Source organism: Cryptomeria japonica, chromosome 7 (assembly GCF_030272615.1).
Source record: "Cryptomeria japonica chromosome 7, Sugi_1.0, whole genome shotgun sequence".
Classification (NCBI taxonomy): Eukaryota; Viridiplantae; Streptophyta; class Pinopsida; order Cupressales; family Cupressaceae; genus Cryptomeria; species Cryptomeria japonica.
Window position 1 is genome coordinate 488,400,851 of NC_081411.1, and position 18,691 is coordinate 488,419,541.

An 18,691-nucleotide genomic window follows, 5' to 3' on the forward strand; every position below is an offset into this window, starting at 1 on the left:
CCACATCATAACAAATCAATACTTGACCTTTTTCAATGCAAAAATATGAGTTTTTAGGAATTTCGCTTTGGACCCTTTGGAAGGGTCAGGAGCGAAATTTTCATTTTTTGTCCAAAACCCTTCATTTTCAATGCTTTCAAACCTTTCAAAGGCAATAAGAATGTCCCAGCTTCCTTCCAAGGTACCCTGCAAGTCAAAGATTAGCCAAACTTAAGATGAAATGTGCTTTGGGAAGATTTTCGCTCTGGACCCTTTGGAAGGGTCAGGAGTGAAAATCTCATTCTAGGCTAGATTACTCACTTTTCAAACTTCAAACCACTTCAAGAAGCAAACTTAGACCATTTTCCACCCGAGGAAGAAGGTTTCAAGGTCAAACAAGGTAGCAAATGAAGTTTATGATGAATTTCGCTCTGGACCCTTTGGAAGGGTCAGGAGCAAAATTCTCCTTTAGGCCAAAATCTTGTTTTTCAAAATCAATCAAACTCCCTCTCAAGGCAAAAACATACCCATTCATCTCCCATCAAGCCAACGCCTAGCCAAAATAAGGAGGAAAACAAGAGTTATAAAGATTTTCGCTCTGGACCCTTTGGAAGGGTCAGGAGCGAAATTCCTAATCTTGGCCAAGATCCTGACTTCATTTTCACATTTCTTCATTCAAACAAGCGTTTTTTCCTTCATTCAAGCCTAGGAATGCATTAGTTGTAGGTTTTGGTCAAAGTAGAATGCCTTATGGAGAATTTCGCTCTGGACCCTTTGGAAGGGTCAGGAGCGAAATTTGCTTTGGACCCTTTGGAAGGGTCAGGAGCGAAATTTGACATTTTGAACTCTCCGTCAGGATCATTTTATGGAATATAACATTTAAGTATAAGTGTACTTTAAGTTATATTCCATATATACTTTCAGGATGTTTGAGAGTGGTTTCGGACCTCCAGGAGTTATATTGCAAAATCTAGTTTTTGGAGGATTCTTCAGTTTTCCAGACTTAGTCAAATTCCAGGATCAGGACATTCCAGACTTAGCCAAATTTCAGGGCATTTGAAGATCAGGATGACATTCCAGACTTCATCACTCACCAACTCGACCTAACTCAGATCTTCAAGAATGATACCCACTCACAAAGCAAGACACAATTAGCAACGAGAGCAAAACCAGGCCCTAAGGAAGACTCTTAAAGAAACCCTAATTTTGGGGCCCTGTGGACTCACCTTGGCTCAAGCAAAGCCTATAATCCAACGATCCCCTCGACAACACTCATCCTGCAAAGGCTAATAGACAAAACCCTAAAAGACCTAGAAAACAAACCCTAGAAAGCAAAAAAGTAGGGGTCCCCATTTGCAATGGGGCGATGTGTGAATACATCACAACAGGATGAAGGAGATTCAAGCAAAATTAGTAAGTCTCCCCCTTTCTATCTCTCTTTAATCATAGGAGATAACTTGGTTCTCAATTGTATGATAGATTCAGGGGCTAGCGGCTCAGTCATGCCTAAGAAGGTAGCTGACCTTCTTGGTATGGAATATGAACCCGTGATTAAGGGAGTTGTCCAATTGGATGACACTTCTATTAAGACGATAGGGGTTGTTAAAAATTTGAAGTTAACTTTGCATGCATGCCATGGTTGCATTGTCTTACAAGACATCAGTCATTGACATCCCTACCTTCTTTGCCATTTGTCTGTCTAGAGACTTCACAACCAAGATAGGTGGATACCTGTCTTCTGATTGGTCTCACATGCTATTTCAAACAAGGTATGGTACCAAGGTTACCATAAAAGCAGAACCCATTGCACAAAACCACATTGAGCCCTACACTCCTAGCCCCATAAACATGAATTGCACATTGCATGAAGAGGGGGAGGAGTGTATTGTTCGTGAGCTTGCTACTCTTCTAGAAGAGGTTCCTGATTGCTTGCTAGATGAGTGGGGCAACGCTTTCCAGTTTGATCCATTAGTTGAGAATGAGGAGACTGGGCTTGGTACCTATTGTATTCATGAGGAGGATTCTCCTATTCCTAACCTCATCAAGACACAAGAAGATCCGAAGGGGTTATGGAGTATGTTTTTTGATGGTTCAAGAAATAGGAATGGTGCAGGTGCTGGTGTGATGCTTGTTTCTCCTAAGCAGGATAAATATTTCTTCCCTTTTAGGCTTCATTTTGGTTGCACCAACAATGTGGCCGAGTATGAAGCCCTAGTCCATGGTCTCCAACTTGCACAAAAAAGAAAGATCAGATCTTTGCAAGTATTTGGGGATAGTGAGTTTGTTGTTAATCATATTAGAGCTCAAAGCATAACAAAGAACAACTTACTCAAATCGTACAAAGAAAGGGTTTGTGATTTGGTTGAAGGATTTGAGGCCTTCAACATCCAAAGCATTCATAGGAGTCAGAATAAGCATGCTAATAGGTTTGTAGTGGTTGGTGCTCAGTTTGACATATCAGCATATGTTGCAAGCAAGAAGGAACAACACATTAGGCTTGTTGTGAGGCCTACTGTCCCAGACAATCAAGTAAATTTGCAAGTATTTGAAAGTGATCAGCAGATTGTCAATTTCCTGCAAAATGAAGCAGAATTTTTTGCTAAAAATCAGTCTATGCTGCAAGACCAATATGGAGATCAGATTATGCAGCTTAACTCCAAGTTGCCTAAAGGTCTAGTTACCTTGGAAGGCATTTTCAACTTAGATGATCAACTAAAGAAGAAGATGAACCTGGCTGCAAAGAAGGGTGATTATAGGCCAATTGTTGTTTTTTGAGGGTAGGCCACTAAATTTGGGAAAGGTATGTTCCTCAACCGAACAGGTAATATTTGTTATGCTTTGTCAAATATATGATAACATAGTTGCTTGGACCTATGAAGATTTGAAGGGTTTTGACCCTAGCCTAGCCTAGCATACTATAGAACTAAACCTAGATGCAAAACTAGTAAGACAAAAGCAAAGGCCAATAAACCCCAAAATTGAGCCACTAATGAGGAAGGAGTTAACCAAACTCATAGAAGCCAATATCATCTTCCCTATCAAACAATCTTCCTGGGTGGCTAACCTTTTCCTTGTAAGGAAGAAGAATGGGGAAATCAGACTGTGTGTAGACTTTAGGGACCTCAATAGGGTCTCCCTTAAGGATCATTAGCCCCTTCCCTCCATGGAGCAAATTTTACAAAAGATCAGTGACTCAGAAAGATTTTCATTCTTGGATGGGTATTCAGGCTACAATCAGATTTTAGTCCAAGAGTCAGACCAATACAAGATTGCATTTACCACTAAGTGGGGTACCTATGCTTATTGTAAGATGCCTTTTGGGCAAACCAATGTAGGTGCCACGTTTCAAAGAGCAATGGACATGGCTTTCAAGGGTGTATTAGCAAAGTTTGTGCGTATATACCTTGATGATATAACTGTTTAATTGAAGCATGCAAATGATCATTTTGGTCATCTTGAGCTGGTGTTCATGAAATGCAGGGAATATGGTGTGTCTTTGAACCCAAGCAAATGTGTATATGCTACCGATCAAGGAAGATTGTTATGACACATTGTATCTAAGGATGGCTTAGCCATTGATCCAGAGCGAGTGGAGGCTATTTTTTCTCTTCCACTCCCCAATCACAAAAAAGGATTACAAAGTTTCCTTGGTAGGATCAACTTTATGAGGAGGTTCATTCCCAACCTTGCCACCATGGTAAAATCCCTCACCTCCATGGTGAAGAAAAATTTGCCTTTCAGTTGGACCAAGGAAGGGAGGGCTTGTTTTGAAGAAATTAAACAAGCAATTGCTCAGGCCCCTACTCTTGTCAATCTTAACTATGAAAACTATTTTATCCTCTATGCCTTTGGAGGAGAATCCAACATCTTAGCTGTCCTAACGCGTCTAAACAATGATAATTTGGAGCAACCTATTGCCTTCTTTAGTGAGGGATTAAAGGTTATGAGCTTAGGTATAGCTATGTAGAGAAGCAGGTTCTCACTATTGTAAGAGCGTTGAAAAAGTTTAGACACCTGTTGTCTAACAATAGGATCTAGCTCTTAGTTCCACATGCAAGTGTCAAGGATTTCCTTCTAAACAAGGACATCAGTGAGAAGAGGGTTGGGTGGATAACCAAGGTCATGGAATATGACATCAGCATCAAGATCACCAAGCTTGTAAGAGGCAAGGGCCTATGTGATCTAACTCTTAGTTTCACATGCAAGTGTCAAAGGATTTCCTTCTAAATAAGGACATCTATGAGAAGAGGGCTAGGTGGATAACCAAGGTCATGGCATATGACATCAACATCAAGATCACCATGCTTGTAAGAGGCAAGGGCCTATGTGAACAACTTGTCTCATCTTCTGAGACTCCTTCAGAGGTTGCCTTTGTGTTACAAGAGGATCAATCAACTAGCGATGACACTCAGGTCAGTTGGGTGAGTGACATGACCACCTTCTTAATGGAAGGTAGATACCCCCAAGGTCTAGATAGGACCAAAAGAAGACACTTAAGGTTGCAGTCCATCACCTATGTCTTAGTGGATGGTACCCTTTTCCGAAGAGACTCTAATGGACTCTTGTTAAGATGTATTGAGCAAAATCAAGTCAGCAAATTATTAGAAGAATTTTATGATGGCTTTTCAGGGGGCCACTTCTCTACAATGACTATGGCTATCAAAATAATGAGGGCTAGTTATTAGTAGCCAACCTTATTCAGTGACTCACATAGACGGGTGAAGAATTGCAAGAAATGTGCTTTCTTCTTTGGAAAGCAAAGGCTAGCTGCCCTTCCTCTCCGCCCTATTCAAGCAGATCAACCATTCGCACAATGGGGTTTAGACTTCATTGGCATGATAAATCCACCTCTAGTGCTGGCCACAAGTGGATCTTGGTCGCAACATGCTACTTCACCAAGTGGATAGAGGCAGTTGCATTGAAAGACGTCACTGAGGCCTCATTGTTAGGATTCCTTGATGGAATTGTGACAAGATTCGGTGTCCCCTCCACCATCGCCAATGCCTTTGTTACCCAAATCAGTTCCTGGGCAGTTAAGCATGGTACATACTTAAAGACATCATCCAATTACTACCCTCAGGGTGACGGCTTAGCTGAATCTTCCAACAAAAACCTCATTAGGAAAATCAAAAGGACAATTAGAGTTCTTGGCATACTAAGTTGAGGACAACCTTATGGGCTGACATGATCACACCCAAGAGGGCAATTGGTAACTCTCCTTTCATGTTGGTATATGGGAAGGAAGCAAGACTCCCATCTTCCCTAGAGTTACCCTCTCTTGAACTAGCACATCAGCTAGAATTGACAGAGAATAATGCCATGACAATAAGGCTAGTTGAGCTAATGGAGCTGGAAGAGGTTAGAGGTCAGGCTATGCATACGCTTTAGGCTCATCAAGAACAAGTCAAAAGAAGTTTTGACAAGAAGGCTACTAATAGGATCTTCAAAGAGGGAGATATATTTCTCAAGTGGAATGTAGATAGAGCCAAAGCCAGGCGACACTCCAAATGGATGCTATTTGGAGTGGTCCGTATGTCATCACTAGTTGCAAGGAGGCCAATGCATTTCAGCTCTCCAAGCATGATGATGAAGTTCTTCCAATCCTAGTGAATGGGATTCATCTAAAGCTTTGCTTCTAAGTGCTTTTGCACCTGCTGCATTCTCCTTAAGAGAATGTATGCCCTAGTTTATAGCTTCCCTCCAAGTGTTGGCACACACATGTTTTGGGTACTGCCAGTGACTGAGTGCCCAATAGATGCTTAAGGCTTCTGGATTACATGCTTAGCAAGGAAGCATCTGACTGAGGTTGCCAAAATGTTGTCATTTTATGACATCCTTGGTCCATCAGTGAGAAACGATCATATATATGCTCCATGGACTAGCGTTGCTCCAATTGATCAAGGACAAAACCATTGGATTCATGAAATGTTAAGTGTTGTCTTGTTAGAAGGTGGAAGTTCTCAAGTCTTTTTCCCTTGAGCCCGGAATCCCGAGATTCCTAGTTCTCAATCCTTTTTCCCTTACTTGAACTCAGAATCCCAGCATCTCGAAATTCCCAGTTCTCAAGCCTTTTTCCCTTCCTTGAACCCGGAATCCCGAAATTCTTAGTTCTCAAGCCTTTTTCCCTTCCTTGAATTTGAAATCTCGAAATCCCGAAATTCCCAGTTCTCAAGCCTTTTTCCCTTCCTTGAACCCAAAATCTCGAAATTCCCAGTTTTCAAGCTTTTTTCCCTTCCTTGAACCCGAAATCCCGAAATTTCTAGTTCTCAAGCCTTTTTCCCTGTCTTGAACTTGAAATCCTGAAATTCTGAAATTCCTAGCTCTCAAGCCTTTTTCCTTCCTTGAACCCGGAATTTCGGAATGTCGAGGTTCTTGTTTCCTCTCCCCTTGCAGCAGGGCCGGATGTCCGACCTCCATTGACATCTACATTTCCAGATGGCATGATCAACACTCAAGGCTCTTAATACTCCACCAACCCTTGCGACTTGTCTACTTTCATTCATGGAGCTATAGGGGCGCATTTAATGCTTTTTTTAGGATTGCCATCGAGTGGAGTCCAAGGCCATGCTTATTTATGGTTACTTGAAGGCCTTCATGTTAGGTCTTCCTGCCCTTGACTTTGGAATGTCAGACAATCCAGCTTCTAGAAGTATTTTTCTTCTTGGGATTGTCTTGTCAGGGTATGGCCAGGTTGCTTGCACGCACACCATGTCAAGTCTGTGCACATTCCTTTGTGCACGCTGAGGTCAAGCTTCCTCTTCTTGACCATTGGTCTCTCCTTTGCGACCGGTTTGCTATATATAGGTTGTTAAGCCTCATTGTAAAGGGTTCTCTCCCTGCTGGTTTGAGCTATTCTTTGCTCTTTCACTTTTCTTGAAGACTTGTATTTTTCTTGCATTTCTTCAACTGTAAGTTTGGCCATTGGCCTTAGAATGAATTGAAATTATCATTCTTGCCTTCAACTTCTGCATGTTGTGTATGTTTTCTTACCTTAATTGTAAGTGCATGTTTTGTGGCTTTCTCTTACATATATGTTGTGTTAACTCGTTTCTGAGTGTGACTTGTGGGAAACCTTCTGCCCTTTGACATTCAACAAATTCTAACCTCCATACATGCTTTCGGGGTCATTCATGCAACTGAAGTTTGTGCATCTCCTGGGTATTTTGATTGATTCTTTGTGTCATTTTTGGGTGGGAAGAGAAGCATCTCTTATCTTGGTGCATCACTTCCCTTTTCATTTTAGAATTTGGAGTGTTGAGTTAGTTCAACACCTGCACTTGGATTGAGAAGGAAGCTGGACTTCTCCGGAGATTCAACCCCCTTGTTCAAGGCCCCGCACTTTGGGGTTGTTTCCATGTTTCACAAAGTTGCTTAGTTGATAGCTTAGCAAGGGTGCAAGCTTTTGTGACAATAGGACCACACAGATCAGTATGCACCAATTGCAATGGATGACTTGCACGATGCTCACTAGGATAGAAGGGTGCACAATGTTGTTTTTCAGCAATACAACTAGAACAAATAGCACTTGACTTCTCAAGTGAGGGAAGCCTTTTTACCATGCTTTTCTTACTTAGTGTTAGCAAGTAACTAGTGCTCAAATGATCAAATCTGCGATACCATAACATAGCTAGATCACCATCCTTAGTCACCAAGGCTTGATGATTAGCAATTGTATCAAGCCTAAACATTTTTCCAATTTCAGTTGCAATTGCAACAATCTTTTCATTTTTGAGAAAGGATTCTAACTGTTCTTCATTTGAGAAAAGATCCCAACTGTTCTCCATTCTTCATCTTCAGGCCATGCAGCTGACTTTGCAAATTCAAGATCCGATTCTGATTCTTCGCCTCATACACCGTCTTTAGCTTGTCCCATGCATCTTTGGCTGTGGACAAGTTGTGAATAAAGGGTTGAACATCATCAGGCACACTGAACAAAATGATGAACTTTGCCTTTCTATTGGTGTGATCAAACTTCTTTTGCTCATTAGCATTCGTTTTATGTCTTGTTGTGGTGTCACTGACCACATCCCAAACTTCTTCAAACTTGAGTTGAGTTTTGAGTTTGGTCTTCCATGCAGAATAGTTATTTCCGTGCCACAACTGAGAATCTGGGAGAAGAAATTTAGGAGAACTACTGGCTATATTTTGAACAAAAATAAATGTTTTTCTGATTCTATTTCTTGTCACTCATATCAACTATATGCTACAGAAAGGAGGATAATATAGGAATCAGTGAAGTTGAGAAAGAACACCCCTCAACATTAGAATAACCCATTATGAATCTCTCCTAGTCTAGATTTAAAACAATTTGAGGCTATGACATGTTTACATAAATGAATGACAAGTAATAACTTCAAAGAAAAGCACTACGTATTTCAAAGTAAAACTACAACCAATAAAGACTACTATCCTTTTCTCTTTAAAGGACATTACACAACTCAAATTCCCACACTATTATAGACTCACTGACAAAAATCTCTTTATATTTGCTGACACCTTCTCCATTTTGTTGGACTGCAACAACAACAAAATGGTTCATCTTCAACAAACTCGACAAAAATATGGCTCCATTCATCACAGTTGTAATGAAATGCCGCTGTCTCTGCCATGGTGAGGGAGGCTCTGGTTCGCTGTGTTAAGGACTGTAATACCACATCGGCTCTCATCAGCCCTGCCAAAACCAGGCAAGGTTTGCCCAGTCAACTGATCTCACGCCTCTGATCTCAACACAGGTCGATGAATAAAGAATACGTGCTGTGCAAATATGGGTGACCTGTGCATAGAAGAGGCACCAACGTAACACGCCTTATAAATTAACACCTGTGAAGGTCCGCAGTTCAATCCTGCGTGAAGGCACCAATAATATTGCCACAAAAGAGAAAAATGGCACCACAGGCAGTGAAGAACTGAAAATGTTATAGAGCACCTGATCAATAAGGAACAAGGGTACCCACAGGACAGCACTATGCTATACTAATGAGATGCCACTGCCACAAATGAATGAACTTGATTTGCCAATATCAGATCGGCAATGAGGATGGACGGCCTGAGTAATACACCTTCGTTTAAACTCAATGCAGGCGAATGCAACTCGCAAAGCCATGGAGTGCAGTCAAAGACCAACCATAAATATCCTTAATATGCCACAACAATGCTCACCTTCCAACACAGATACACATTGTGTGTATACACCTCATGCTAATACACAATGTGACTCTTTGCAGATCGAAGACCACACCTAAGTCAAATAGAATATGTCACAGTGACTGGATAATTCAATCGCATGAGTCAGGTACAAATTAGCAGAGCCACATGATCTCTTATGAATATTAGCTGATTAATGAGAGATCGCCTGCACAAAACCAGAATAAGGATGGCAAATCAAATTGCCAAAAACACTATCTATTTGGAAAAATACGCCAAAGTGAAGGAGCCAAGGAATGATATCGAGCCCAATCACATCCACCCTCTACAAACAACTTATGCAGATCTGTGGAAGAAATACGGGCACTGGAAAATCGTAGACCATGGACTGATATTTGTAGCACAGAGTTTTGACAAAGCGATAAACACACCCCGTCTGAAACAAATCTTTAGACCCCCTGCCGAAACAGAGACCATAAACTGGTCAGAATTTTAAATGGCAAATCCTTTCCTAATCTGATGGCACAATATATGGCCTTTCGCCAAAAATAGGACTGAATCGATTTTAGCTCATTATCACTAATGAATTGGCACAGAGAACGATGTAGCTCTGATACCATAACAGAAGCGCTAAGCTCAAATTACCTTCTTGTATTATGAATCATATATTTATACAATAAGATTGGATAAAACTGGCATATTTTCCAATAGAATTGGGTTCAACAAATTAATAACAAATTCCTAAATTTGCTATCAAACTATAACAGACTTAAAACAAACAAACAGCAAAACAAACCATACGGGTAACATGATGGAATATCCAACATAACCTTGGAAACCTATGTACCCAAGAATAAATTCTAGAGATTTATTAGCGATCATTTTGGTTGTCTTTGCAAGGAGGCTTTCTCTTCTTTTTATGTAGGGTTTGAATAAACCTCTCAAAGGTTGGATGAAAGCATTCAATTGACTATCTTGTAAGCAGCCATCAAGAGAACTCTAACCCTGGAAAACTTTGTATCCAAGAATGTTATGCAAAAAGAACATAATGAATATGCCTTGTTGTAGAGTTATCAATTGGTTTGCCTGCCTTCCTAAATGAGACGTTTGATTTGGTGAATTCTAATTAAGCTCACTTGATATACCTTGTTAATGACTAAAGTGGAAAGGTTTGGAGGTTTAGTCATTAAATAATAATATGGTTCCTAAGACGTGCAGAAATGGGGAGAAGATTGGCACATGCAACCTTCGTGACAACAGGCACACGAGAAAGATATGCAAAAAGAACATAATGTATGTGCCTTGTTGTGTAGAGTTATCAATTGGTTTAGCTATCTTCCTAGGTGACACATTTGATTTGGTGAATTATAATTGAGCTCAATTCCAAAGTAACATTAGGGTCTTTAAGGCATTATAGGTGAATCCTATGGAGACAAAGCCTCAACTCGAGGTGAACTTTGTATTGGCTAAATCTTAGCCAGAATGAAGAAACTTTTAGTTTTGCCTTGTCTATGCAAAGTGGAGAAGAACCGCCCAAAGTTCACTGCATTGGAATAAAATATAATAAATTACACCAAAATAACAACATAAAAATTGAAGCTGGCAAGAACCACCAAAAATATAGTAAAATATTTACCACTAAAATATCAAGAGAAATATAATATTCTGGAAATGCTTTGGAATAAATTAAAATAAATCTATAAACTCACTGTGAATCTCACTTGTAGATTGAAATATTGTGACCTTTCTGCACAAATTTGACTTCTAAAGGGAACAACCTCAACTAAAAACTGAGAGGGCTTCTGTTCTTTAGATTTTTGCACCAAAGGGTTTTCATCTTTGGGTGTGGAGATGAACAAAATACAGCTCTGTGAAAAGGGCTTGATAACAATAACAAAATGAATGCCTTTCCCCCTTTCCAACCCTCCTTTTATTTTCTTCCTTCTCAACTTCAAATTTTCTTTTTCTGCTCAAAATCATCTCCAAAGGTGTTTGAAAACACTTTTTAAATAAAATATTTCATTTAGCCCAGTTTAGCGAACAATAATAATACTTACGTTATCCCTTTACAAAATTATAAAAAATAGTTACTGGACCTCTTAAATTGTTATTATTAACTTATTTTCCTAATTTTATCCCTTACCTAAGGGAAATATTTATAGGCTATAGTTCTTCCAGACAACTTAATTGAAAAGGGGATATGACATCCCATATTAGTGGGTCTTTCCAAGTGTTGGTGGTCACATAATCGCATTGATCTAGACCAAGAACAAAGACCAAATCAACAATTTGTTTGGCCTGCCTAGTGGGACTTGAACTCAAACCTTTCGAACCTTTAGCTTTGTTCTAAAGTTCAAACCCACATAATGCCAAGTTTAGGTGAGACCTTCACCACTCAGCTTCTTTATCACCTAGCAATTTTGTTCATTAAACTCACACTAAGGAAAACCTATAACACCTACGACCCTAGAAGCACCACAAGATCTGCAACTAGAGCTTACCAACATATCCTGGTGCAACCCTTTGTGCTCATCTCAAGAAGAGCTTGAACCACACAGAAGCCACAAACTTAAAAACCCAACAAGCTAATCCACCAATGGTCGATTAACAACCACCAAGGATTTTTCTAGCATGGAATACCAGAGGCCTGTTTATTTGTTCAATACCACTTGTTGTATGGGGAGCCATCCCAGATGCTGCATTGTGCTCCCTTCCACACTTCACAGAAGAAGACTCAGTCACTCCTATGGAAAATTTGCATGATATTGTGAATCGCTGCACAGTTCACAACATCCAGGAGGAAAGAATTGCACATAGACTTCTTGCCGCTTCATTCAAAGGCAAGGTGTTTGACTGCTACCAATCCTTGGCTCCATTATCAATAACGATCGGGATTAGTTAGACCAAGCATTGATCAATAAATTCAAAGAAAAGGGAGATGCTACCTTTGTTAGCTGAGCAACTTACTACAATGAGGTAGCTTCATATATATATATATATATATATATTCAAGAATAGGTTTTAGAATTCATTATCAGCTCCCTATAGAGGTAGATCCTCCATTAGGTATGGCATACATTTACTATTTTAAGGCAATAAATTCCAAGATTGTTGTGGTGGTTATCAAAAGCAGAGAACTTTCTCCCAGATCTATTTGATATTGCCATTACCACTGAAAATGATTTGATCCAGATCAGAAAGTTGGCATCTTGCCCATGCATGCCATTGTTTCCTCACATTCGTCCCCAATGTAAGCTTTTGCTATTTAAATCATAATTATGAGACTCGGACTCGGCGCAAGCTCGGCAAGCTGATTTTCAACTCGGACTCACAAAGACTCGACAAATTGAAAAACCCAAGAAATTTAGAGATTTTTAAGGATTTAAAAATTGTTTCATGCACCCTTTAATAAATAAACCTTAAAGACACAATAACATCATCAAATAGAAGCTAATTTGATCACATAAATAAGTATACTTTAATCACATAAATATAAATGCAAATTGTGTGAAGGAAATAACACACTTAGATTTATAAACAGAACTCATGGAATATGAAATCCATGACATCAAAACAAATATCAATATTAAAATTATTAGACTATGGCCCAAAGGAGGTTGCATTCACTTATCCCAACATCATGACATGTCATGCACTGGCGTCTAAGATGGGTTTTGGATGACAATCTAGCCATGCTATTTGCTTGTGTTTCAATGACCAGTGTGTATATTCAAGTGGAATTTATTAGTAATTTTTTTGAAGCCTTCAATATTGCATGTTTTATTGACAAGCTCATTAACAAAGAGGAGTGGTTAAGCAAAAAGATAAATTTTTATGTTTTATATTGAGTTTAGCTAGGATACTAATAAATGGTTTTCTTTTATGAATTGTCTATGCAAGGCATGATTGATACTTTTTGCATTATGAAAATGACATTTCTTGCCAACTATGACTTGTATTTACTATTACAAGGACTGTAGCTTGCCAACTTTCCCTATGGCGGTCCTTGTGTACTAAACAAGTTGTCCAATATATGAAACAAGATAATCCTTGATTGTGGCTTTGACTGTGAATATGCAGAGATTTGCAACAAGGGATATGTATTTTGTAGATTTTTATGATCATGATTCATCATTGGCCTATTACTTGCTTAGACTTATAGTTTGGTGGGGGTTTGAGGGCAACACCAAAGCAAGGTTGAGGGTAGCACCCCAAGCACAAATGAAGACCTTCAAAACAACACAAACCTTTGTGGCACAAATCATTTTCATAATTTTTTTTTAAATCCTAGATGGGCATGTCATAAACTAAAAAACATTCAAATTTTGTGAGTTTTCTTTTTTAAATTAAAATGGCTGAGTCTTAGCCTTGGGCTTGCTAAGACTTAGCGAGTCTCTATACTCGGCAAGTTTGGGAAAGACTTGGCTAGGCTGGTTTGTCTCAGACTCGTTGAGTCGTAGTGATACCGAGCGAGTCTCATTACTATGATTAACAAAAACATATAATTGTGTATAGAAAATGCCTATTTTAGGACCATTTTGCCACTCATCATAAAATTTTATCCAAGCAACCATATGCTTTTTTTTTTTTTGAGTTTGGTCCACCCATAGTTCAAAAACTCGAACTTTGACTTGACTCAAAAGCCCAGCATTTTGACTCGGAATCAGACGCGTAAAAAAAACCCCATAGAATTGCACAAAAAAATAAGAAATTAGTTGACAACTTTAACCTCATTTGTATAATTCCACTCCTAGACCCCCTTATTGTAATCAAATTTTTTATATGACAAGAGATTACAATAACTAATGGGGGTTTGGGAGTGGAGACCCTAATGGGTTTGAGGGGTAGCAATGATAAACAAGGTGTTAGATGTGAAAAACAATGATAGAGGGGGTTCGAAGCTATGCTCCCGATTTTTTATTTTTTGGATGATTGAAAAGATGAAGCAGAAACGAAAAAAATGCATTTATAGGGCAAGATTTATGACTTCTTTTCCATTTTTTTTTGGTTCAATGCCCTTTTATTCCTGCCCAAATGCTTGCCTTCTCCGCTCCTTCCCTTGCTATTTTGCTGTTCAGACTTGAAATGGATGAGTTTGATCCAAAATTGGAAAAAAAAAACTCAATTTTTGCTGTTTAGTGCACCCAAACAAACTTGAGAGTTCGAGCCTAGGACTTAGACGAGTACTTGTTAGGACTTCAATCGTGATCCTTGGCGAGTTGACTTTGCGAGCTCCCAGACTTGCAAGTTCCACGAGTCTTGGCGCTCAAAGAAGCAAAAGTGAGCAAAAATATTGAGACTTCTAGAACCCCAATTTTTACTCCCAAAAAATCACAATTTTGTATAAAATTGTTGAGCAACGACATTGACCATTTTCCTGACTAATTTTGACGATATGCAGATTTGAACATAATGATTTTAGGTTGATTTCAAACTTCAGTCATTGATTTCTTGTCTTTGGTCAGTGAAAAACCCTAAACGAATCTTGAGCTGACTCTTCCATTTGTAGCTTGTGATTTCATCAATTAGTCAATTAGATGTTCTAGTTCATTTTCAGGACCAAACCAAACTGAGCCGACTCTTCCACCTCCTGCTGAATGCCCTCAATAATGAAGGGGACAGGATCTGCAAATTTTGGTAAGGTTTTTTGGCAATATGATATGATTTTTACTTGCTATTTTTGCCAGCATTCTTTGTTGATTTTTTAATCTTTGATATTTAATATAATCATTAAAATGTTATATTATTATAGTATAATGATTATAATATAAAATTGTAATTATAATATAATAATATATATATTATTAAAAGAAGTGCCTAGTAAACTTTTTAACGTGACCGATGATGCTGGCACGACACACTCTCTGGCTCTACGTGAAACACTTTTGACCCGAAGCTATGAATCGTTGAGGTCACAAACAGGGGACTTCATCCCCATTTATCAAAGCTAAGGCTCAAACCTGCAAGCACATTGGATCAGCAAAGGTACAAGCCTGCAATCACAATGTCCTAGTGGGGTTTCAACTATGGCAGCCACAATAGCAACACCATCTCTTAACCAACACACTATGGGAAGAACCCTACAATAATATATTATTATATTATATTATAGTATAATAAATCAAATTTATTTGAAATATTATTATATTAATATATTATAAGATAATAATAATACGAATAACAATAATTATTATTTTATTGAATATAGTATCATAATATAATAATAAATTATAATAATATATGCTTTTTCTTAAATCCAATTTTTAAAAAAAATCTTGTACTTCTGGTTTTCCAATTTTTTCCCCAAAAGATTTTTTTCAAACTATGGGTCCACCAATTTGTATGTTATTATATTTCCCATGGTAGCATTACACTTGAAAACCTAATGATTAGTCCCATAAAATCATGACCTGTTTGCATTTTCTGTGCTATTTCTGGTGGTTTTCAAAAGTGATTTTGATTTATAATCATTCTTGTCTCATTTTTACACTTAGAGATAAATAGCATGCCATTATTTTCTTTGCTAAGGACAGTATATAATTGCTTCATTATACAAGTCATCTTTTCTTTCTTACGTGCATCTATAAGTTTTTGATATTTTATTTGGCATTCTCATTTCTTTTGGTGGAAAATCATTCAGTGACTGCAAAAATGTGCCTGGCCATATTAGCCTAAAATTGCAACATGTCACACTCAATTTATATGCTGGTTTGCAATTCAGTGAAACATGTCGGAGTACAATTTCATTGCCCCAGTAAGTACCTCAGTTAATCAACTATGGCTCCTTTGAATTATATTATTTGTTATAATTCTCTATTTTTGAAGTTATAAGTACCCTGAAAATCATAACCATAATCTCTATGAAGATCCTATTTAGAGAAATTAGCATACCTTGTTTCTATTCTTGTTGCAGACTTATGGAGGTACTCAATAAGCTTTTTCTAGAGCAACAACATCTATGCTTGATTGGTGAGCTAAAACATTTATCCTTATACATTTGATGGATCCATGAATTTCCTTATTTGACATTTTCATTTTTACATTATTTGGTTTTATATTATGCAATGGTCGGATTTAAACTCTAAAGCAATGGTAAATGGCAGAGCCACAACGTTTGTGTTGTGAATTTTCTAATGTGAAGCTATATTTTGATTTCAATGCAGTATGATTGAAGTTTTCTATGCTGTAACTGCAGACAAGAATGCTGGCCAGGTTGAAGAAAATTGTGTGGAGCAGGTAGAATTACCAACTAAAGCAAGTGAAGCTATAAATGAGAGCTCTATGCTTCTTCACAAGTACTTGAATGGCATTGACTGTTTGAATGACTGTGCGATGAAGGCTATCGAAACATGCAGTGCAGATCCTCCATGGATGGGGAGGATGTTAGACATTATGGTTTGTATTTGCACAAATGTTTATCAGAGGAAAGGTCTATTGCATTGATTATTGACTTAATTCTACAATTAATTATATACCATCCTTGAATTCCAGGTTCATCATGCTGGTAATCAGAGTCTCGAGCTTTATAGACTTGAAACATTGAGACAAGTACTGTCCCAACAATTGGAAGAATTGATGGTAAACTTTTTAAAAGATTTTCTACTTTTTGCATTGGCAATAATTGATGTGGGTTTAGCAGATAACCTTATAATTAATGTTCATTTTGCTCCACTAATGACCCATTTTACATATTTTTCTTCCTAACATATAGAGCACCAGTTACATGGTAATTTTGAGCTCCATATATCTCCATCAATTTCACAATATGCTTGTTATAGGAAAGAGAAAAGTTTGAGATCGAGAAGACCTGGGGAGCAAATCCTCAACATGTCATCAAACAACAGCAATTGAAAGACTCCTCGACATCTGCATTAGAATCTTTAAATCAAGAGGTGTGGATGGCTTGCTAAATTTTGTTTTTCTTCTTTTCCTTCGAAATTAAGGGTGTAATCATTTAAGTGAAGTTGGATCTCTACTATATTTTTTATCTTCTGATTATTTCCTTTTTTTCCTTACAGAGAAAATATGTAGAAGCAGCTTTATTACGGGTGGAGCTTTTGTGCATGGGACTGGTACTATGAATTTATTTCAAATCGACCAATAATTAAGCATTGCCTTTTAATTTTGCACAACCATTATTGTTTAATGACCCAATTGACTGTTTAAAGGGTATGAATATTACATATAATTTAATGTTGAATACTATTTATGTTAATTCATTGATGTATGTCAATGATATAATAACATTATTTAGTTATATCTAAAAGTTAATTTACAAATAGTTAACTATAAATTTTTACAGTATAAAACCTCAGTCGTTATTAAAATTTGAATGCAATCCTATTGTTTTTTATTAAAGCAAAAACAGGTTTTGAAGGGACCCGAAACCCTTTACAAACAGATTTTGAAAGGATTTGTAACCCACAACCAGAAAGTTGCCCAAACATAAGGAATATGAAAGTACGAACAACCAAGAAGAAAAAGACTACTAAAAGAGCGGCATGCAACCATCCACCCCAAAACAATGCTACAAAAAGAACAGCTTGCAGCCAGCCAGCCAGCCCCCGAACAAGAACCATCAAGATTTACATTTAGAGTTACTTTTGCGGGAGCAGAGAGTCATGCCAAAAGAAGGCTCGGAAAACTTAGCCTTTTTGCCCTTGACAGAAATCCAACCCTCCTCCACTTGTGCCGCCTTATCATGCCAAACTAGTGCACTATTATCCTGTGAATGAAAGCCAGCAGCCACAATCTCAGAAATATCATCTGTGTACCTCCCTGCTGGCTTGGCCTTATCCAAAAGGCCACCAAAATTAGTAGCCGAAACACTATCACCAGAAATAGTATTCTGAGGCCCTCTCGTTCTCACATTAGGGGTTTAAGCAGGAGACTCTTGCACAGTTTCAACAACCCCACCATTTGTGACATCCGAAGAGGATGCCCCAAGATCCTAAGATTCCATAGCAACCACCTCAAAAAAACTCCTAGGTTGTTCAGATTTTTTAATAACTGTATAATGTTGATTGGAAGTGCCTTTCCACCATGTGGCTGATGTTGTATTTTTCTCAAAACCACATTGCATTGTCGCATGACTAGTTTTCAAACATCTTCTGCATCGGAAGGGAACCCATTCATAGTCCAAAGATTGGACTCAAGAATTTTTAGAAGATTTAAGTAAAATCTCAGCAGGCAACCCTTTTGAAACATCCAAATCAACCAATATGTGTGCAAAGGTGAAATGGAAAATATCAAAGGATTCATCATCCATCATCAAAAAATTTCCAAGGGCATTACCAACTTCTTCTAAAAGGGAATCATTCTTTAAATGAAGGGGGAGGTCAGGGAGCTGAACCCAAATTAGAATCTTATTAAACATTTTAGTAGAAGGGTTGAAATCAGAGTACCGAGGCTTAATCATTAACAAAAAATTGTCCTCCCAACTAAAATCATTGGGTAGGCGTGCGAGACATGGAAGTAGAGCAATTGAATTCCGAAAGCGTCTCCCACGCTTTGTGCCTTCTTGAGAGATAAGCCTCTGAAAATATGTTTGTTCTAGTTGGCGAAGAGT

General features: G+C 38.2%; 1 protein-coding gene across 2 annotated transcripts in view; it reads left to right on the top strand.

Annotated features, from left to right (window-relative positions):
- The window catches only part of LOC131065755 (uncharacterized), a 57,308-nt gene extending 39,950 nt beyond the window's left edge, over positions 1-17,358 (top strand). The window contains exons 4-10 of one of the 2 annotated variants that reach the window (XM_058000387.2): positions 15,764-15,877; positions 16,037-16,092; positions 16,319-16,359; positions 16,462-16,518; positions 16,615-16,701; positions 16,902-17,015; positions 17,142-17,358. In XM_058000387.2, coding sequence (XP_057856370.1) covers positions 15,764-15,877; positions 16,037-16,092; positions 16,319-16,359; positions 16,462-16,518; positions 16,615-16,701; positions 16,902-17,015; positions 17,142-17,204 — 532 coding nt within the window. In that variant the 3' untranslated portion in view covers positions 17,205-17,358. Of the gene's footprint in view, positions 1-15,763; positions 15,878-16,036; positions 16,093-16,318; positions 16,519-16,614; positions 16,702-16,901; positions 17,016-17,141 lie in introns of both variants that reach the window. The other variant, XM_058000386.2, reaches the window with a different exon arrangement.
- Positions 17,359-18,691: the final 1,333 nt, after the last annotated feature.